General features: G+C 42.1%; 1 protein-coding gene across 1 annotated transcript in view; it reads right to left on the reverse strand.

Moving 5' to 3' along the window:
• Nucleotides 1-23,186, reverse strand: part of CCDC3 (coiled-coil domain containing 3) — a 93,443-nt gene that overhangs the window by 65,892 nt on the left and 4,365 nt on the right. The window contains exon 2 of the mRNA XM_070471986.1: nt 22,700-22,874. Within this exon, the coding sequence (XP_070328087.1) occupies nt 22,700-22,874 (175 nt within the window). The remainder of the gene's footprint in view (nt 1-22,699; nt 22,875-23,186) is intronic.

Genomic DNA, 23,186 nt, shown 5'->3' on the forward strand with positions numbered 1-23,186 from the left:
GCCCACCAGGCTCTGCCATCCCTGAGATTCTCCAGGCAAGAACACTGGAGTGGGTTGCCATTTCCTTCTCCAATGCATGAAAGTGAAAGTGAAGTCGCTCAGTTGTGTCGGACTCTTCGCGACCCCATGGACTACAGCCTACCAGGCTCTTCCATCCATGGGATTTTTCAGGCAAAAGTACTGGAGTGGGTTGCCACTGACTTCTCCGAGTATTCGCCTAGCATGGATCAAAATCTTACAGCTATGCAGCACTACTCACAATGGTCAAGCCGTGAAAACAACCTAAATGTCCATTAAGAGATGAATGGATAAAAAAGATGTGGTGCATATATACAACAGAATATTACTCAGCCATAAATAAGAATGAAATGATGCTATTTCTGAAAACATGGATGGACCTAGAGATTATCATACTAAGTGAAGCAAGTCAGAAAGAGAAAGACAAACACTATATGATATTATATATATATGTGGAATCTAAAACATAACACAAATGGGGAATTCCCTGACAGTCATTAGGACTCCACACTCTTGCTACTGGAGGCCTGGGTTCAATCTCTGGTTAGGGAACAAAGAGTCTACAAGCCGTGAGGCATGGCCCCCAAAATAAATTGTGCTGTGCGTGCTTAGTCGCTCAGTCGTGTCTGACTCTTTGCGACCCCATGGACTGTAGCCCACCAGGCTTCTCTGTCCATGGGGATTCTCCAGGCAAGAATATTGGAGTGGGTTGCCATGTCCTCCTCCAGGGGTGTCTTCCCAACCCAGGGATCAAACCCAGGTCTCCCATGTTGCAGGTGGATTCTTTCCCATCTAAGCCACCAGGGAAGCCCAAGAATACTGGAGTGGGAGCCTATCCCTTCTCCAGGGGAAAAATTAAATAATTAAAAATAAATTAAAAAAAATTTAAAATAAGACACAAGTGAATTTATTTACAAAGCAGAAACAGACTTAGAGAACAGACTTGTGGTTGTTGAGGGGTGGGGTGGAGGGCTGGACTGGGAGTTTGGGATTAGCAGATGCAAACTGTTATATATAGAGTGGATAAACAAGGTCCTACTGTATGGCACAGAGAACTACAGTCCACACCTTGTGATAAACCATAGTAGAAAAGAATATGAAGCAGAATGTGTATATATATACATATACGCATAACTGAATCACTTCACTGTACAGCAGGAATTAACATGATATTGTAAATTGACTACACTTCAATAAAATTTTTAAAAACCCTACGGCTATGGTCACATTCTCCAACATAGATGAACCTGGAAGACACTATGCTAAGTGAAATAAGGCAGTCACAGGCAAATAATGCATGATTCTATTCATTTACTGTATTTAAAGTAGCCAAACTCATAGAAACGAAAAGCAGAATGGTGGCTGCCAGGGGCTTGTTCTAGAGTGTCAGTGTGTGCAAAGTGAAAGTTTTAGAAATCTGCTTACAGTTAACACACATATAGTTAACATTTGCACTGTACACCTGTTTGTTGAGGGCAGACTCCATGTTACGTGTTTTTTAATCACAAATTTAAAAAAACCTATAGATATAAGCCACTTAACAGTTTTGTCTCTGATCCATCCTACTGCTGCTGCAAAGAGGAGTGTGAAGACTAATCAAGGAAAACGTCTCCAGCCATAGTCGTAGTAAGAAGATGTGACAAACACATACAAAGATACGCGTGGACATTTCACCCAAGAGGCCGTTCACACAGCAAACATGCAGACGAAATGATGACCAACATCAGCAGTCACTGGGGAAACACAAGTCTAAACCACAGGGAAAAGCCAGCCCACAGAATGGGAGAAACGATTGGCATTTCATGTATCTAATAACAATCTAGTATCTAAAATATGTAAGGAACCGTTACAACTCGAGACTAAAAAGATACCTGAATTTAAAACTTAGCAAGACACTTGGATGGGAGGGGAGTTTGGGGGAGCGTGGTACATGTATATGTATGGACGAGTCCCTCTGCTGTCCACCTAAAACTATCACAACATTGTTTATCAGCTATACTCCAATACAAAATTAAAAGTTTAATTTTAAAAAATGAAAGTTAAAAGGTGGGGGGGGCAAAAGACTTGAATAGACATTTCTCCAAAGAAGCTACACAAATGGCCAATAAGCACATAAGAAGATGCAAAAATCATCAGTCCTCAGGGAAATGAAAAATCAAAACTACAATGTAAGACCACTTCACTTCCAGTAGGATGGCGAGAATCAATAAAACAAATACAAGTGTCGGCAAAGATGTAGGGAAACCAGAACCCTCATATGCTGCTGGTGGGGAGGTAAAATGATGCAGCTGCTTTGAAAAGCAGTCTGGCAGTTCCTCAAAAGCCTAAACGCAGAATTACCATATGAACTGGCGATTCAACTCCTAGGAAAATATCCCAAAGAAAACACTCATGGCAGAAATACTTGTACATAAATGTTGTGAAAAACATTGTTTATAACAGGCAAAAGTGGAAACAACCCAGATATCCACTCACTGATGGATAAACAAAATGCAGTGTATTCATACAACAGAATGTTTACCCATACAAAGGAAAGTACCACAGATTCATATTACAACATGGATCAACCCTGTAAATACTATGCTAAGTGAAAGAAGCCAGTCGCAAAGGGCCATAGATTATCATATTTCATTTATATGGTGGGTCTAGAATGGGAAAATCCATAGAGACAGAAGATCAGTGGTTGCCAGGGGCTGGGAAGACAGCTGAATTGGGAGTGACTGGTAATCGGCCCTGCATTACCAGGGATGAAATGCTTTGGAAATACAGATAATGATGATGGTTGACCCTACATGAGAATATACTAAAAATCACTGAGTTATATACCTTAAAAGGGAGAGTTTAATGGAACACCGAAAAATTGATGCTTTTGAACGATGGTGTCGGAAAAGACTCTTGAGAGTCCCTTGAACCGCAAGGAGATCCAATCAGTCCATCCTAAAGGAGATCAGTCCTGGGTGTTCATTGGAAGGACTGATGCTGAAGCTGAAACTCCAATACTTTGGCCACCTCATGAGAAGAGTTGACTCATTGGAAAAGACCCTGATGCTGGGAGGGATTGGGGGCAGGAGGAGAAGGGGACCACAGAGGATGAGATGGCTGGATGGCATCACCGACTCAATGGACATGAGTTTGAGTGAACTCGGGGAGTTTGTGATGGACAGGGAGCCCTGGCGTGCTGCGATTCATGGGGTCACAAAGAGTCGGACACGACTGAGCGACTGAACTGAACTGAATGGAATGTGAATTATATCTCAAAAATAATTAAACAGTGAGAGCACATCCATCAGAATGGCTCAAACAAAAAGTTGTGATAATAGCGAATGCTGGCAACTATGCAAAAAACTTGATCACTCATACACTGTTGGTTGGAATGTAAATGATTTTGCCACTTTGGAAAATAGCTTGCAAGCTTCTTTTAAAATTATAAGTGTTTCTTTTAAAGTGACAAATGACCCAACGTATCACACTCCTGGACATCTACTGTAGAGAAAGGAAAACTTCTGTTCACATAAAATTCTACACACCAGTGTTCAGAGTAGCTTTTCCATTACAGTGCATAACTAAAACCCACCCAATGTCCTTCAGTGGTGAAAGATTACCCAAATGATGGTCTATCCATCATACAGAACGTTACTCAGCAATAAAAAGAAATACAACAACTTAGATTAACCTCAGGGAGATTATTCTGAGTGAAGGAATATAGTCTCAAAAGATTGCACAACCAGTATGGCTCTACTTGTGAAACCACTGAAATAACAAAACTCTGGAGATAGAGAACAGGTGAGCGGCTGCCAAAGTTTGGGAATGGGCAACAGAGAAGGTGGCTCTGTAAGGAGCAGCACTAGGGAGCCTGGGGTAGCGGGATGGTTCTGTGTCCTGACTGTGTGGGCGGGGACAGGAAGCTGCAAACACAAGTGCATGCCTAAGTGGCAGCATTTGAATCAACTCTGTGCATGTTACCCATGTCATCACCCAGATTTGCTATTGCCCTAGTTACCCAAGATGCTCAGTGGGGAAGAAGTGGCAAGGGGGTGCCAAAGACTTCTCTCCATTTCTTTGCAACTGCCAGTGAATGTATATTTATTCCAAAATAAGAAGTTTGTGGGTGTTTTTTAAATAACCACATAGGGTATTAGTCAGTGTTTAAAAGTAACAGCTTATTTGCAAACCAGAAAAAGAGACACAGACAAGAGAACAACCAGATGGATACCAAGAGGATGGGGGGTGGGGTGGGGATGAACTGGGAGATTGGAATTGACACATATACACTGTTGATACTACGCATAAAATAGATAACTAATGACAGTGTACTGTATACCTAAGGGAACACCACTCAATGCTCTGTGGTGACCGAAATGGGAAGGAAATCCAAAAAAGAAGGGATATATGTATATGCATAGCTGATTCACTCTGCTGTACTGCAGAAACTAACCCAGTATGGGAAAGCAACTGTACTCTAATAAAAATTAACTTTAAGAAAGGCAGCAGCTGTGTTTCAACAAAGCTTATAGTTCAAGGCAGAAGTAAAGAACAAACGATAACCCTAACCCTGACAGCTACAAGCCATCACCTCTCCAACGTGTCAGAGAACTTCTCCTTCTAGTGTGAACTGCACATACTTGATAACAAATCAAGAGCTTCTGGCATGGACCGGCTAACTCACACGTCCTCACACTCACCCTCTAGCCCCTCACATGCAAACTCACACGTCCTCACACTCACCCTCTAGCCCCTCGCATGCAGCTCTTGCTGTCCTAACACACCCTCATCCTCATCTCTGGGCTTCCCTTCATGCTCTTCCCTGTCTAAATGCATCTCTCTCCAGGTACCCAAATACTTCTCCAGCAGCTGTATCCATCTTTCCATGCAGGTTAACTGTATCTCTAACTAGATGCTCCAGTTCAGACCCAGGTTGTCTTCCTCTACTATATTCTCCATAATACATGACACAGTGCTGAGGATGTAGGAAGTGCTCAAAAATCACTGCAGATGGAATAAAGGGCGTGCTGCCTCAAAATCTTTAATTCTCACTCTTGTGAGCGACATGATGCAGAGTGGGTACATACAGGCACATGAAAGTCAAGACAAATGTTTCACACGTAATCACTACTGTGCATTTTTAAATACTTTCGCAGGAAATGTGGTACTTAGCCAACACCTTGGGGGTGGCTGAGGTCCTACAAGATGAGGAAAAAGAAAAAAAAAAAAGGCTTTTAAAACTGGGAATAGGGACTTCCCTGGTGGTCCCGTGGTTGAGATTCCCCCTTCCAATATAGGGGGTGCAGGTTTTAAACCTGTTCAGGGAAGTAGGATCTCACATGCCTCATGACCAATAAAGTCAGAGCATAAACAACATAAGCAATGCTTGTAACAAATTCAGTAAGGACTTTAAAAATGGACCACATCCCAAAACATCTTAAAAAAAAAGTGGGGAAAGAAAAGTAGACTGCGATCAGGGAAGAGCTGGAAGAACACAGAAAGAGCCCCACTTCCAAATGTATCCTGAACCCAGCTGTTCCTCTCCAGTGCCACCGTGGCCCCCAGCCCCAGCCTGCATCACTCACAGCACACCACCCCTCCATGGCTCCCCGAAGCACAAAGCTCTAAACTTCGTACATTTGCTGAGAAAGCTCTGAATGGTCCGACTCCTGCTCACCTCTACAAACTCATCTCATCCTTCCCCACCAATGATGCTCGCTTCACACCTTTCCATCCCTCAAGCATGTAGCAAGGTCTAGGCTGCACAATGGCCCTGGCTTGTTCTTCTCCCTGGAATGCTTTGCCACCTGATCTTTGTATGGCCAGCCCTTTGTCATTCAGACTTCAGTGTAGGTTTCATCTCCTCACTCTAGCTACCAGTTCCTCCTTGTCCGTTACCACCCTCTCTTAATTCTTTGCCAAACTCCTCATCATCTGATATCTTTCTTATTGACTGATGTATTGACTATCTCTTCCTCATCCCACCGCAGTGTAAGTTCCAGGAAGGCAGGGAACTCTTTATCTCTTTCTTTTTTTACTCCCAGTGCCTGATATATAGCAGGTATATAATAAATATGTGTACAGTGAAGGTCTGAATAAATAAATGAATGAAAAAGATCACCACTCTACCTACTGCACAGTCCTGCCTCTCTCTGGTCAAATGACTGATCTATTAACGGTAATCTAGGAACTTCCCTGGTGGCCCAGTGGCTAAGACTCTGTGCTCCCAAAGCAGAGGGCCCAGGTTCAATCCCTGGTCGGGGATTTACATTCCACATGCCGCAACAAAGATGGAAGAGCCCGCGTGCCACAACTAGACCCAGAGTAGCCAAATAAATTATTAAAAATAAAATTAACAAAAAGACCTGTCAGGTTTTTTTAAATGGCAATCTAAATGTTACTAGCATTCAACTAGAGGATAAGTTAGTAACAGGACCCTTGATACCTCAAAAGGACTCTGAAGACAGTAAACCACTGACCCCTGACTGACATGGAGGTTAATCCACATGTAACACAGTCGGCCGTCCACATCCATGGTTCCCCTGTATCCGCAGACTCAACCAGCCACGAATCGTGTGGTACTCTATTTACTACTGAAGAATATCTACACATACATGGACCTGTGCCAGTCAAACCTGTGTTGTTCAAGGGTCAACTGTATTATAGATCATCAACCAGATCAAGCCTCCTCGCTTCTCTAGAATCTTCCTAGAATAATCAATGCCTCACTGACCACCTCCTTTCTCCAACTCCCTAAAGCTTTTACTGCCTACACCATTCATGTGATACTTCACAACCCCCTTTTGGTATATCGGTACCCATGCCTACCATGAGAGGGATTGTGAGGTTCTGGGAAGACAACCACCAGTAAGGAGGAGTTTACCTTCCAGGTGGGGGATGCAGATAGTAAACCAGTCTTTTCATAATCATTACTTAATGGTGTTTGTAACAAGTGCCACACACACACATAAAAACAAGTGTGCACCAACAGCACAATCAGAGAACAAAACCAGACCAGCGGCATAAAAGAAGGACAGCAGGCAGGAAGTGGGTCAGGGAAATGACAGTCCACGAGAAGAAAACCTCTCACCTTTGGAGAGCCCAGGGAGTCAGCACGATGGAGACCAGGAACAACACAAACTGAAGTCGGGAGACACTGCTCTCACATCCAGCACCATCACTGTCCACCCAAGGTCCTAGACTTGTCTGGGTGAAAGTTGACTCAACTGTGATAATTAGAACAGAACTATGTTCGGTGTTGTCAGAGCCCTTAGAGAAATAAAACATAACCCCGTCATTTTCCAGAGATGAAATTATTTCATTTCAAAGAACAAGAATATTTATTGAGCATATATTAATTACATTTTAAGCATGAAGATCCATTGAGGTGAATGGATTTGCCCAATATTAACATGAGTTAGTGGGCACAGTCTCCCTTCACTGAGCTGGTCAAGAGCAGTGATTCTCAAAGTCTGCAGATTCTTGGGGGATCCTGAGTTCCTCTCAGGGGAGCCCATGAGATCAAAACTATTTTCAGAATAACACTAAGACGTCAGGGTCACTGTGCTGACATTTGCACGGTTGGTGCAAAAGCAAAAGTGAGTAAAACTAATGGCACCTAGTACAAATCAAGACAGAGCTACCAAATAACACGAACAGTCATTACACTGTTTAGTGCCTGATGTGGGCAGAAAAGAAAAAGGCAGTTTCAGAATGTCCTTGATGAGCTCCCCTGGCGGTTCAGTGGTTAAGGGTCCATCTGCCAATGCAGGGGACACAGATTTGATCCTTGGTCTGGGAAGATCCCGCAGGCCGCAAAAGGCAACTAAGCCCGAACTACTGAGGCTGCACTTGAGCGCCCACAAACCACGGCTACCGAAGCCTGCACGCCCTAGAACCTGTGCTCTACAAGAGAGGCCACCGCAATGAGAAGCCCGCACAGTGCGACTGCAGGGCAGCCCGCGTGCCACTCCTGAAGAAAGCGGAGTCACACAAAGCACTTCGAGGTCTCAGAGTACAACGCTGTCTCAAGGCAGAGCACCTCCGTGACCGAGTTCTGAGCTGAACTAGCGGCTTTCTTTGTGAAAGACTGTTTTTATTTGAAAGGACAAATGACAGATAGACTCTAGATTTGAGTATTTGATAGAAATTTTCTTGAAAATGAATAAAGTAGGCCTGTCATGTTAAGGAAAAATAGCAGATTTTTTGCCACTGATAAAACTTGAGCTTTCAAGCAAAAAGGAGAATTTTAGAAAATTTGCCACTGCATGCTTGACATTTTTCCACTGCTTCAAGACTTTCCTGATGAGATCAATGGTGATATTGATGAAATGGATTTTTTAATACTGTATAATTAAAAGTCTCAACATTTTCAACATCTGTAAAACTCTGAATCAGTATTTTTCATATGGTCAATTCATCGTGTTACAAAATCATGCATGGATTTTAAAAACCCATTCAAAGGGCAAGAAAGACTATTGGATTTTCATGTACAAATACAACAAAACTCATTGATAAGGTTTGATTCTGCATCACTTTTCAAGTTTTGATGTAGTATCAAAGAAGAATAATACAGAAAAAGTCCTTAACAAGTGCACAAATACTCTTTAAACTGACCGTATACTCCTCCATCCCTAAGGGATATCTTTGTTCTTAAACAAATAATGTGTAAACTAGACTGTCTAGGCAAAGTTCCAGGGACATTTTAAACCAAGTACTTTTACACTTCATGGAAGATATGGATGAACTGAATTATGATTTTCTTAACCCATCTGGGCTCAAATTTCACTTTAGAAATGACAGATCCTCTTTCCCATCCTATTTGCTTCCTCCCCCTCATTTTTTTTAATTAATTTATTTAATTGGAGGCTAATTACTTTACAATATTGTAGTGGTTTTTGCCATACATTGGCATGAATCAGCCATGGGTGTACATGTGCCCCCATCCTGAACCCCCCTCCCACCTCCCTCCCCATCCCATCCCCCAGTGCACCAGTCCTGAGCACCCTGTCTCATGTATTGAACCTGGACTGGCAATCTGTTTCACATATGATAATATACATGTTTCAATGCTATCCTCCCCCCATTATTATTTGCTTTTGATATTCAGAAAATAAACACCATTCTTCATCTCCCCATAATACATTCCATGCAAGATAGACCAGATGTTCTCAATGGGCCCAGTCAAATAGAAACATCAACTTCCAGTAAGTCAAGATGAAGGAAACTGAATGGAGCCCATGACTCCCATTGATTATGCTAAAATCTGTGCACATAATGCACAAAGCAACTACCTGAAGACTCTGAAAACTAAACAGCTAGAGGCAATGGGACCTGAATCAAAGCGGGCTGAATCACTATGCAGCAGGAACTCTGCAAGAAATCTATTTTTATCTAGATCAAGAAAAGGAGCCCCAGGGTGCAGAAGAGTATGGAGGAAGTCCCCGGCTTTCTTTTTCTTTTTCCTCACCCAGCTTTGTACCACAGCCAACTCTAGTATCAGATCTGCACTGCCGCGGTAGCACAGCCAGAACAGACACCCTAAATGGTCCCTTCGATTAAAGAAACTGAATGAGTAGAGAACCTTCCAACAAAAGAAGACTCCTGGTACAGATTATCCACTGATAAAATTTTACCAGACTGTTATGGACTGAATTGTGTCTCTCCAAAATTCATTTGTTGGAGTCCTAACCCCCAGCACCTCAGAATATGGCTGTATCTGGAGATAGGGCCTTTAAAGCAGTCATCAAGTTAAAATGAGCCTGTTAGGGTGAGCCCCATGCAAGCTGACTGGTGTCCTTATGAGAAGGGGAAATTAGAACAAATGGAGAGACACTGAGAACATTCATATGCAGAGGGATGACCAGGTGAGGAGGCAGAAAGAGGGGAGCCACCTCCAAGCCACAGATACCCCAAAGGAGCTCAACTCTGCTAGCACCCTGATCATGGACTCCTGGCCTCCAGGACTGTGAGAGAACAAATGTCTCTTGTTGAAGCCACCCATTATGTGATATTTTTTTTTGTCCACAGAAGACTAATGCACACAACATTTAATAGGAAACAAACACCACCAATTCTACACAATCTCATCCATAAAACAGAACAGGAAAGAACACTTTCCAACCCATTTTGGAAGGCTAATATTATCATCATACCCTTTTCTATTATTATTAAAAGAAAACTACAAACAAATACCTCTCATGAACATAAGTGTAAAAAAATTCTCAACAAAATATTAGCAAATAAAGTCCATCAATACATGAAAATAGGATTTTATCTTGAGAATTTAAGGGTGGTTCAGCACTTGACATTCAATGTCATGCACTTAATTACAAACTGTAAAAGAAAGATGTCATGATGATCTCAGATGCTGAAAGAGTTTCTCACAAAATTTAAGTTCAATTTATGATTAAAATTTTCACCAAATCAGAAATAGAAGAAAATTTCCTTAACCTGCTAAAAGCCGCTGACACAAAAACTAATGATATCATACTTAAGATGGGTCGTCCATGCTCATCAATCTATGCAACCTCATACAGGAAGTCCTAGCCAGTGCAATAAGAAAAATTCATACAGACTTGAAAGGCAGAAATAAAACTTCTCTTCTTGATGGTACATCATTTGGATCAGAGAGGATATCAAAAGGGAATTTTTTATATCTTGAAACAAATGAAAATGAAAACACAGCATACCAAAACTTAAAGGGATATAGTAAAAGAGTACTAAGAGAAAAGTTTATAGTGATAAATGCCTATATTGTAAGAGATCTCTAATAAACAATCTAACTTTATACCTCAAGGAACTACAAAAGAACTAAACCCAAAGTTAGCAGAAGGAAGGAAATAATAAAGATCAGAGAAGAAATAAATCAAATAGAGACTAGAAAATAACAGAAAAGAATTGTAAGTTGATTTTTTGAAAGAAATAAACAAAATCAATAAAGCCTCACATTTACACCCATGGCTGATTCATGTCAGTGTACTGCAAAAACCACTACAATATTGTAAAGTAATTGGCCTCCAGTTTAAATAAATAAATTTTTTAAAAAGCCTTACCTAAACTAAGAAGGAAAGAGAGAAAACTGAAAAACATAAATGAAAGTGACATTATAACAGATACCTCAAAAGTAAAGAAGCATAATCATAAGGGACTATTGATAAATAATTATAAATTGGAAAACTTAGAAGAAATAGATAAATCTTGAGAAACATACAAGGTGTTAAGACTAAAACAAGAAAAGATAGAAAAACTCAACACACCAGTAACAAACAGAGAGATTCAAATAGTAATTTAAAAAACTCCCCAAAGGGAAAAGCCTAGGATCAAATGGATTCAAAGTTGAATTCCACCAATATTCAAATAAGAATTAATGCCAGCACTGTTTATAATAGCCAGGACATGGAAGCAACCCAGATGCCCATCAGCAGACGAATGGATGAGGAAGCTGTGGTACATATACACCATGGAATATTACTCAGCCATTGAAAAGAATTCATTTGAATCAGTTCTAATGAGATGGATGAAACTGGAGCCCATTATACAGAGCAAAGTAAGCCAGAAAGATAAAGACCATTACAGTATACTAACACATATATATGGAATTTAGAAAGATGGTAACGATAACCCTATATGCAAAACAGAAAAAGAGACTCAGATGTATAGAACAGACTTGTGGACTCTGGGAGAAGGCGAGGGTGGGATGTTTCGAGAGAACAGCATTGAAACATGTATATTATCTAGGGTGAAACAGATCACCAGCCCAGGTTGGGTGCATGAGACAAGTGCTCGGGCCTGGTGCACTGGGAAGACCCAGAGGGATCGGGTGGAGAGGGAGGTGGGAGGGGGGACCGGGATGGGGAATACATGTAAATCCATGGCTAATTCATTTCAATGTATGACAAAAACTACTGTAATGATGTAAAGTAATTAGCCTCCAACTAATAAAAATAAATGGAGAAAAAAAAAAAAAAGAATTAATGCCAGTGCTGCTTAAACTCTTCCAAAAAGTAAAAGCAGAGGAAATGCATCCAAACTCACTTAATGACAGCAGACACACCAGATATCATAGCTGGACAAAGACACTGCAAGAATAGAAAACTACAGACCAATACCTCTGATAAACATAGGTGTAAAACTCCTCAATAACACTAGCACACTGGATTTAACAATGTATCAAAAAGATTAAACACCATGACCAGTGGTATTTATCCCTGGGAAGGAAAGTTGGTTTAACATACACAAATCAATGTAATATATAGCACATTCACAAAATGAATTATTTGAACATGGTCATCTCAATATGCAGAAATATGCAGAAAAAGCACTTAACAAAATTCAACACCTATTCATGATAAAAACTGAATAAAATAAATATAAAAGAAATTTCCTCAGCACAATAAAGGCCATTTATGAAAAGCCCATGGCTAACATCATAATCAATGGGGAAAACTGAAAGCTTTCCTACTCATGCCAATTCTACTAAACATAATACTGGAAGTACTGGCAAAAAAAAAAAAAAAAAAAGACATAAAAGGCATTTAAATTGGAACAAAGAAAAGAAAACTATCTCTGTTTGCAGATGTCATGATTCTATATGTAGAAAACCCTGAAGACTACACACACACACCACAAATTTAGAATATATGAATCCAGTAAAGCTTCAGGATACAAATCAACATGACAAAAAAAAAACCCAAAAAGCAGTTGTATTTGTTTATGCCAACAACAATCTGAAAAGGAAATGAGTAAACAATCCTATCTATGATGGCACCTAAGAGAACAAAATAACTAGGAACAAATTTAACCAAGGAAGTAAACAATCTATGCACTGAAAACTTTATAAGATTGATGAGAAAGACAAAAATCAATGGGGAGAGGTCTCATATTTATGGACTGGAAGAACTAGTACTGGTAAAAATGTCCATGCTACCCACAGTGATCTAGAGATTCAAAACAATGGCTATTAAAATTTCAGTGGCATTTTTCATAGAAATGGAAAAAACAATTCAAAAATTTGTGTGGAACTGCAAAAGATTCTGAAAAGCCAAAGAAATCTTTTTTTTTTTTACCACCCTCTTTACTTAGTGATAAAGAGGCCCAGAGAGTTCAGTGACTTGCACAAGGAGACAGAACTAGTAGGTCATGGAACCAGGATGCAAAAGTGTTGGGTGCTTAACTAGGTTGTCCTTCTTCCCCCCCACCCTTTTTCCTTTTTTTAAAAAATTAATTTATTTATTTTAATTGGAGGCTAATTACTTTACAACATTGTAGTGGTTTTTGCCACACATTGACATGAATCGGCTGTGGGTGTACATGTGTCCCTATCCTGAACACCCTTCCCACATCCCTCCCCATCCCATCCCTCTGGGTTGCCCCAGTGCACCAGCTTTGAGTGCCCTGTTTGATGCATCGAACTTGGACTGGTGATCTATTTCACATATGGTAATATACATGTTTCAGTGCTCTTCTCTCAAATCATCCCACCCTCGCCTTCTCCCACAGAGTGCAGAAGTCTGTTGTTTATATCTGTGTCTCTTTTGCTGTCTCACATATAGGGTCATTGTTACCATCTTTCTAAATTCTATATATATGTGTTAATGTACTGTATTGGTGTTTTTCTTTCTGACTTACTTCACTCTGTATAACAGGCTCCAGTTTCGTCCACCTCATTAGAATTGATTCAAGTGCGTTCTTCTTAATAGCTGAGTAATATTCCATTGTGTATACATACCACAGCTTTCTTATCCATTCATCTGCCGATGGACGTCTAGGTTGCTTCCATGTCCTGGCTATTGTAAACAGTGCTGCGATGAACACTGGGGTACGTGTGTCTCTCAATTCTGGTTTCCTCAGTGTGTATGCCCAGCAGTGGGATTGCTGGGTTTTATTAGCCAAAACAATCTTTAAAAAAGAACAAAGCTGGAGGCATCACTGCTCCTGATTACAAGTTATATTAAAAGGTATAGTAATTAAAACAGTATGGTACAGACGTAAAGACAAAGACCAGGGGAACAGAATCAAGTGCCCAGAAATAAATCCACACAGTCACAGTCAAATAATCTACAGTAAAATGCCAAGAACATAAAGTGGGGAAGATTCGTGTAACAAATCATAAAACTGGATTCACATGCAGATGAAGGAAATTTGACCCTTATTTCACTCTATATGGGGCTTCCCTGCTGGCTCAGATGGTAAAGAATCTGCTGTAATGCAGGGGACCCAGGTTTGATCCCTGGGTTGGGAAGATCCCCTGGAGAAGGGAACGGCTACCCATTTCATTATTCTTGGCTGGAGAATCCCTATGGACAGAGAATCCTGGTGGGCTACAGTCCATGGGGTTACAAAGAGTGGGACATGACTAAGTGACTAACACTTTCACATTATATACACAAACTAACTCAATGTAAAGACTTACAGGTAAGACCTGAAACTAGAAAACAGAAGAAAAAATTGCTTCTTGATGCTGGTATGAGCAATTATTTTCTAGATAGGACCCCAAAAGCACAGGCAACAGTAGCAAAAATTGATAAATTGGATTACACCAAAATAAAAAGCTCCCGTGCAGCAAAGGAAACAATAAAATAAAAGGGTGACCTACTGCCTAGAGAAAATAATTTGAAAACCATCTATCTGGTCCAAAATATTCAGGGAAGTCTTACAAATAAATAGTAAAACCATCTGATTGTTTAAAAATAGGTGAAGGTTCTGAACAGACATACAAGTGACTAGCAAATCATCAAGGAAATGCAAACCAAAGCCATAATGGGGCATCACCTCGTGCCTGTTACTCTGGGTATGCAAGTATGTTAGGCAGTCGCGTCTGACTCTCTGAGACCCCGTGGACTGTAGCCACCAGGCTCCTCTCTCTCCATGGAATTCTCCAGGCAAGAATACCGGAGTGGGCAGCCGTTTCCTGCTCCAGGGGATCTTCCCGACCCAGGGATTGAACCTGGGTATCCTACATTACAGGCAGATTCTTTTCTGTCTGAGCCAGCAGGGAAGCCTGTTACTATGGCTACGATCCAAAAAATGAAAGATAACGTGTTAGCAGGATATAGAGGAAAGACAGCACTTGCGCATCGTTGATCGGAATGGCAACTGGTATAGTCATTATGGGCAACAGTCCAAATGCAGGGTCCTCAAAATATTAAAAATAGAACTACCATCCAGAAAACCCTCTTCTGAGTACATACGCAAATGACATCAGTGCGTCTAAGAAACCAGTACCATGTTCACTGAATCATTAATCACAATAGCCAAGACATGGAAACAACCTGTATCCATCAACAAATAAAGAAAAATGTGGCATATATATTAACACACACAAAGGAATATTATTCAGCCACAGGAAAGAAGGAAATTCTGCCATTTGTGACAACACAGATGAACCTTGAGAACATCATGATCAGTGATACAAGTCAGGAAAAGACAAATACTATTTGGTCGCACTTATATGTAGAATTTTTCTTAAAACCCACAGAGATAGCACCACACACTTATTATTCTTTTTTTTTTAACTGACCAAGTACTGATGAGAACGAAAAACAACTGGAAATATCATACAAGGTTAATGCAAAGGCAAAATGAGAAACCCTGTATTTCAGTCTCTTCACCACTTACTAGTTGGATGATCTTGTGCAACCTACTTAATTGCCCTAAATCTCAGTTTCCCCACCTGTAAAATAGAGATACTGACACTTCCAATGTTAATGTGCCTCACAGTGTTTCTGAGAAGTCTAATTGAAATGTAAATACTTCTAAAGGGCCAACTATACAAAGATTAAAGTATCGCTAATTTTAAAAAATGCTTTAGCCATTAAAAGTGAACTACAGACGCATACCACAGACAAATCTCAAGTGCATTCTGCTATATAAAAGAAGACAAATTTTAAAAAGAAAAGCAACATAATGATTCTATTCATATAACATTCTGGAAAATGCAAAACTAGTTGGAGAACCCTTTAGAAGTCCCCAAGATTTGAGGTTGGGGAAGGGTCTGACCACACAGTGGCAGCACAGGGCAGGGTTTCAGCAGCGATGGAAGTTTTCTATATTGTGGTTGTAGTTGCGATTGTTCAACCATGTGTATCTGCCAAAACATAACTGTGTATGAAAAAGTGAATTTTACTGTGTGGAATTAGAGAACAGAAATAGAGAAAGAAAGAGAGGCCCCTGCTTTCTAAGGCCTCAGAGCTCTCTGAATGAGAGAGAATTCATTCAATGAATGTATGAGACACCACAAAAATGCACCACTTGTGCAACAAGGAATAAAACAGATATTCCTGCCCTCAAGTAGTCCAGTCTATTTGGGAAGACAGCATCTGATGAGTAGGAAAACAGGGACCAAGAGGTTTTGACCAGGATGGCTGCCATCTTAAAAAAAAAAAAAGAAAAAAACAACCCTCCCTCAACTATTCTGCCCCCTTCACCTGTAGCCTCGGTGGTGTTCAACCCACAACTGAACACCCTGAAGGAGCTGCCCTCTCTCCCCCATGCCAACCTAGATTCTGCTCTCTCCCTCTGTTAAACTGTTCTCTCTGCCAGCGGAGTACGGCGCTTACTTTTAGTCCTCCTCTTACCCGACTTTCCAAAAGCTCTTGGTTGTCACTCGCTCATCCTTCTGCAGACATGTGCTGTTCACTCCCCTGGTTCTCCCTCGAGCGTCTCTGCCGTTTCACCAGTGTTAGCATTTTACAAGGCTCAGACCTACCCGAGGGCTTTGACTCTCACTCCAAGTCCTCTCCCCTGGAAATTCCATACATATCCAGTTTCAGCTGACACCTGGTGTTACCACTTAGTCCCAAAGGCATAACCTCCACTCAGAGCTCTTCTCAAACCTCCAAACATATATCCAACCACCTACTCAAGCTCTCACACGGACAGCTCAAGGACACCTCAACTCAACATGTCCAACACTGGACTCAAGAATTCCCCTCCAAACCTGTCCTATTCCATTTATCCTGGCATGTTAGTCCTGGTATGCAGTCAGCCAGGAACACAGGAGTCATCTTTGTCCCTCCCACATATTTTACCAGCCAAACCCAAACCGCCATGACGTCTATTGATTTTATATCCTAAATATCTCTCAAGTTTGCCTACATCACTCCAGCCCCTCTACCTTAACCCGAGCCCAATATCTATCTGGCAGCTTTCAAACAACCACTGCCTTTTCTTACCATATCATCTGGATCCCCTCCAATATAGTTTCCCACTTCTGCCACTTTGGGTTTTTTTTTTTTAATATGCATTTGCTCCCATCACCCATTGCTTTCAAAACATCAGAGGCATCCCATTACTGGTAGACCAAAGCCCAATCCTCACCAGAAACTATTAATCCCCACATGGTCTGGCCCCACTTAGTTCTCTTGCCACATCCTTCTCACTCACTCCCTTTCCTCCAGCTACTGGGGATTTCTTTGATTTTCTCAAAGGCACCATGGATCCTGCTACCACATGGCCTTTGCACAGATTCTTCGCCTCTCTGGATTGCTCTCATTATCCCAATACTCCAACATCAACTAGGGTATCTCCTCTTCCATCAGGTTTTAGCTCCGTATAATTCAGCAGAAAAAGCCTTCTTTATCCCTAAGTCTAGGTCAGACTCCCTGATTATTTCCTTTCTTTCCCTTGGAGCATTTATTTCCATTCTAAATTCTAAAGTCATTAATGTGGTCTTTTGATTGTATTCACCCCCAGCACTAGGACTATAAACTTCATGAGATCAGGGACTCTGTATTTTTCTCAACACTGAAACTCTAGTATCTAACAGAGCAGCTGCCTCAAGGTAGTCACTCAACAGTCACTCACTAAAGATTGGACTCAACAATTCCACAAAATGAGGTGTGTACTGATATAGTGTCATACATGTCCACACTCTATGCAATATCCATGGATTGGAAACAGTGCAACTACCTATCAACAGGGGACTTGATTAAATACATAGTAAGGCATTAATACAATGGAGAACCTGATGCGGCTGTTTAAACCAACTCACATGTCTAGATATAGCAACCTACATGTCTACTTACAGGTATCCACTTGTGAACAAAGCAGGGTACAACCATGTTTACATAGCGCGGTACCACTGGTATCAAAAGCGTGTGTTAGTCACACAGTGGTGTCCGACTCTTTGTGACCCCATGGACTGAAGCCCACCAGGCTCCTCTGTCCATGGGACTCTCCAGACAAGAATATAGGAGTGGGCTGCCATTCCCTTAAGTGAGTGAAGTCGCTCAGTTGTGTCCAACTCTTTGCAACCCCGTGGACTGTAGCCTACCAGGCTCCTCCCTCCATGGGATTCTCCAGGCAAGAATACTGGAGTGGGTTGCCATTTCCTTCTCCAGGGGATCTTCCCGACCCAGGGATCGAACCCGGGTCTCCCGCATTGCAGGCAGACGCTTTAACCGCTCAGCCACCATGGAAGCAGAAGACAGTAAATCTTGCCTGAATTGTCTGTTGGAGGAGAATACTCACTGGAAGCTTACAAGAAACTAATATCAGTGGTTACGCGTTTGGAGGGTAGGTGGGAACTGGGTGGATGGGTGTCAGAGGTGGGAGGAAAAACTCTACTGACGACCATTTTATACTTTCAGATTTGAGAATCCTCATGAACATGGTTTACAATTCAGTACATGAATTTTTAAGTGCTCTGTGGCCAGAACCCAGTAAAATCTGCTGAATGAATTACAACACACACGAGAGCTTCCCCATCATCTGGTCCCCTCTCTAGCACCTTCCCTGTCACCACTGCTCCCACACTGCCCTGGGAAGACACAGGAAGCTTTTTAAAAGTTGCATAATCTTTAAGTTTTAAAGCCATACTTTCTAACTATCCATTTACAGTCATAAACCCCTCCATCACTCTTTACAACTGACAAAGTGCTTTCAAACCTATGATCTAATTGGGTCCCTAAGACAACATGAGAGTATATGTTTTGAAAGTGAAAGTCGCTCAGTCGTGTCCGACTCTTTGCGACCCCATGGACTATACAGTTCATGGAATTCTCCAGCCCAGGATGCTGGAGAGGGTAGGCTTTCCCTTCTCCAGGGGATATGCCAACCCAAGGACCAAATCCAGGTCTCTTGCACTGCAGGGGGATTCTTTACCAGTTGAGCCACAAGGGAAGCCCAAGAATACTGGAATGGGTAGCCTATCCCTTCTCCAGCAGATGTTCCTGACTTAGGAATCAAACTGGGGTCTCCTGCATTGCAGGCAGATTTTTTTTTTTTAAAACCAACGGAGCTATCAGGGAAGGAGAAAACTGAAGCTGTGAGAAATTAAGGGTTCTGCCTAAGGTCACGCCACTGAAAATGGCACAGCCAATCCTGATTGCCTGATGAGGATGGCACCTCCCTCACCATCCTTCCAAACTCTAAAAAGGGAAAAAAGAAAGATGACAGGAGGTCTTCTACAGATTTTATGTCAGTCCCATGACACTCTAGGTCAGACTGATGTATGTGTGGGTCAGTCTGGGTCTCGGTCCCAGGGGACAGGACTTGCTGAGAGAGGAAAACAGCCAACTTTTGTTTTGATTGTTACACTCACCCAGCAGGGAAGAAAAAAGGGAAGGAAAATGTTCTTGGCTGGCGTGGAAAGAACCCTGCCAGAAAATGGGATGGATGCTCTAACTTGCCAAAGACATCCCCGGAGGTCCCATTAACACCACGATACTGAACCAGAGAGATGCTGAACACTTAGGAGTGCTGCTGATTTCCTGGCAACTTTTGAAAGCAAGCTTATGCTTCCACTGACTGAAGTGAGGGAAGGCGGGGGGGGGAGTCTAAGGATGGAACTAGAGAATGAGAGGATTTGGCCGCTGAGGACAGAGTTGCAGGTTGTCTTGGATATGTATCACAAAAAGTTTCCCTGCATCAGATCTTCCTCTGGTTCCATTTCTTAACCTCCAGACTAACCCTAGAGTCCCAGATTCATGTGATGCTGCAAGAGAATGAGAACTATCCATGAAAAGGAGGAGATGCGCCCTTCACGACCACAATCTAAACACACTGTTCGAGCTGACTGGGGGCTTAAAGAGCAGCAGCAACAGTGGAAATGATGAGAATTCATCAGTGTTCCCCCAGAATTTATCATCATCTAAGACACGGCATGTGATATAGAGAAACTGTAATGTGCACCATCCAGGGCCATTCATAATGCTCTCAGAACAAATGAAGGGTTCATATGTTCCCATTCGCAAGAATCTAACTGGAATAAAAAGGTGACCCAAACAAGCTCCTCTGATCCCATCTAAGATGGAAGACCCATCACCTTAGGAAAAACAGACTGTGTCGTAACATGATTTACTTACCCTGCATAGGAGAGAAAGCAGGATACTCACCTTCACACAGAAAGAGCAGAGAGGACTTCCCTACTGGCACAGTGGACAGGAATCCATCTGCCAATGCAGGGACACTGGTTCAATCCCTGGTCCAGGAAGATTCCACAAGCTGCAGATCAACTAGGCCCGTGTGCCAAAACTAGTGAGCCCACAACCCACAACCACTGAAGGCCACGTGCTCAGAGCCTATGCTCTGCAACGAGGGAAGCTAGTGCAATAAAAAGCCTGTGTGCTGCAACAAAGAGTAGCCCTTTCTTGCCATAACTAGAGAAAAGCCCTCATGGCAACAAAGATCCAGCGCAACCAAACAGAAGTTTTTTTGTTTTTTTTTTTTAAGGCAGATAATTTTTAGTTTTAGTTTTTTTTTTTTTTTTTTCAAGAAAGGAGCAAGTAACTGTCAATAACTCTTTGTCTAATTCTGACACCTTCAATTCACAACTATTTTAATCACTGCACAGAAAGAAAAAATATCTCAAGGAATATCATAAAATATAAATGCTAGCACCTTAGTTTTATTTTAAACCTAAATTCTCAAATGAACTAGCTAATTTAACTCAGCTCTGATGTGGTACCTTTCAAAGTGGGCAGAGGAAGGAGCCAAGATGTGATACATACACAGTCCATCAACACCTCAGTTTGGCTCCACAGCACCTCAGCAACCTGGAACAATTAATTCTCTTTCCCCAACAGCTTCGGACTCAGCGCAAACACACATACCCACCCTCTGTTATCTAAGAGACCAGGATGATGAAAGGGAAAAGGAATTCTCCCCAAGATCAACATCTGACCACCCAAAATAGGACTGCCTTCACATTAAAACAATTCTCCACAGTCCCATTGTTCTATTTTTTTCGAATGATGGAAAATCTAATTGCAGTAAAATGTTAATAGCTTCATTGTGTGACCACAGGGCTAATCAGTTATATATCTAAAGGATTTGGGGCTCAGCTGTGAGGTATTTTTGGATCAACATCTGATCTCTTGACATCAGTGTACTGTTACCAAGGATTTAGTACATGAAGCAAAAATCCCACAAACTGGAGAACCAAAGGACCGAGACTAAGAAGATTTTAATTTGAAATGCTACGGTCGGACCCAGGCTGGGGATGCTCAGGCTTATACTTGGTGGGTCCAGTTCAATGTGGAGTGGGTGCTGGCACAGATTAAGACTCGGGTAGGAAAACAAAAAGAGTGGGGCAGGGGGAAAGAAAGGCGCTTAGATCCATGTTGGGAGTGAAATATATGACAAGCACTCAGAAGATTTTGGCAAATCTTGAGGCGGGGTCGGGGAGTCCAGAACTGGCAGTAGGGCAGGCCTAAGGAAGGAAGCCTGGATAACGAATGGAAAGGAGGAATCAGCACTTTTCCATAGTCAGATGCACTTGCCCACGATGAGAACAGTTTCTGGGCAAAGAACACAAAGAAAGCCTCCAGGTGCCAGGGAGCCCTGGGCAGGAGTTTTGGAAGAACAAGGCCACTCCCCTAGGCCAACCCACCAGGCAAGAGAAAGACACCACCCCCATAAGGACACCACAGATGGGGGAAAGAAGGAAACCACTTAGTACATGCACATTGGTTCATTAACCCACATCAGAGCTGTCTCCAGCGGTCTGTCACGTGGTCCTATAAACACCTTGGTGGGAGACTGGGAGCGATGGGCCACGGCCTCCCTGCTCCCCTGGCTCAGCTGTGACAATGCCACTGCTCAGAGAAAGCGACAGTCCTCGAAATATCCCCACAACTCAGGCATCTGCCTCAGACTGAAAGATGCCTCTTCTATCTTCATGCCCAGAGTGATCCGGATCCTTCTGTTTCGTGGGAACTAGATCCTGCCACTAAGGGTCTTCATGCTGCAACTGGAGATGCTGCTGCAAGGAAGACTGAAGATCCCACGTGCCACAACTAAGACCCAGCATGGCCAAGTAAAAACTTACGAAGTATTTAAAACCAACAACAGAAGTAGTCATAACAGCTCAGTGTATTGAGTGCTTGCTCCTAAACACTACACTAAAGGCCTTACCTACTGACATTCCCCACATGGTTAAATCATGTCGCATCCGCCCTAAGACACAGATGTTACTATTGTTTCCAATTTACAGAAGAGGAAACTGAGGCACAGCATGCCAACCTTCAGCCCATCTTGTCCCCTCACTTTGTGAGGAACCTCATGCCACACAGTACAGCCTGAGGACTCCAGAGTTTATGCGCGGTATTTGTTAACTTCTGGGAGGGCTGTGGAGAGGGTGAAAAACACTTCTTGATCTGGACTTTGGAAGAGGACTCTTGACTCCCTTGGTCACAACATTCATATGAGTCATAGCTATCTTATGTTTGCTGTAGCACAGGGTACAGCCAATTCTTACCCTAGTGTCTTCTTGGACCTCCCAGTCACTGGAGAAAGTCGCCAGCTGCTGCCCTTGCGAACAGTTTGAAAACTGGAAAAGGCTAGAAAACATCCTTCTGTTCTCTTGAGTGTCTGGAAAGATGGCATCTTGGAAATTGACTCCATGAGGCAAGAGGTTATAGTTCTCATCCATCCTAATGGGAAAAAAAAGGAGGCATGAGCTGTAGACTGTATACCCATGGGGTGTACCATCTTGAATCGAGAGTCAACAGAAGACTCTGACAGCGTTGCCAGTTATACAACATCTTTTTTTAAAGTAGAGTTGAATTACAATGTTGTGCTAATTTCTGCTGTAAAGTGACTCAGTTATACATATACATACATTTTTAAATACCTTTTCCATTATGGTTTATCCCAGGAGATTGGATATGGTTCCCTGTGCTAAGGTAGGACCCTGTTGTTTATTCCAAATGTAAGAGTTTGCATCTACTAACCCCAAACACCCA

Source organism: Odocoileus virginianus, chromosome 9, assembly GCF_023699985.2.
Source record: "Odocoileus virginianus isolate 20LAN1187 ecotype Illinois chromosome 9, Ovbor_1.2, whole genome shotgun sequence".
Taxonomy (NCBI): Eukaryota; Metazoa; Chordata; class Mammalia; order Artiodactyla; family Cervidae; genus Odocoileus; species Odocoileus virginianus.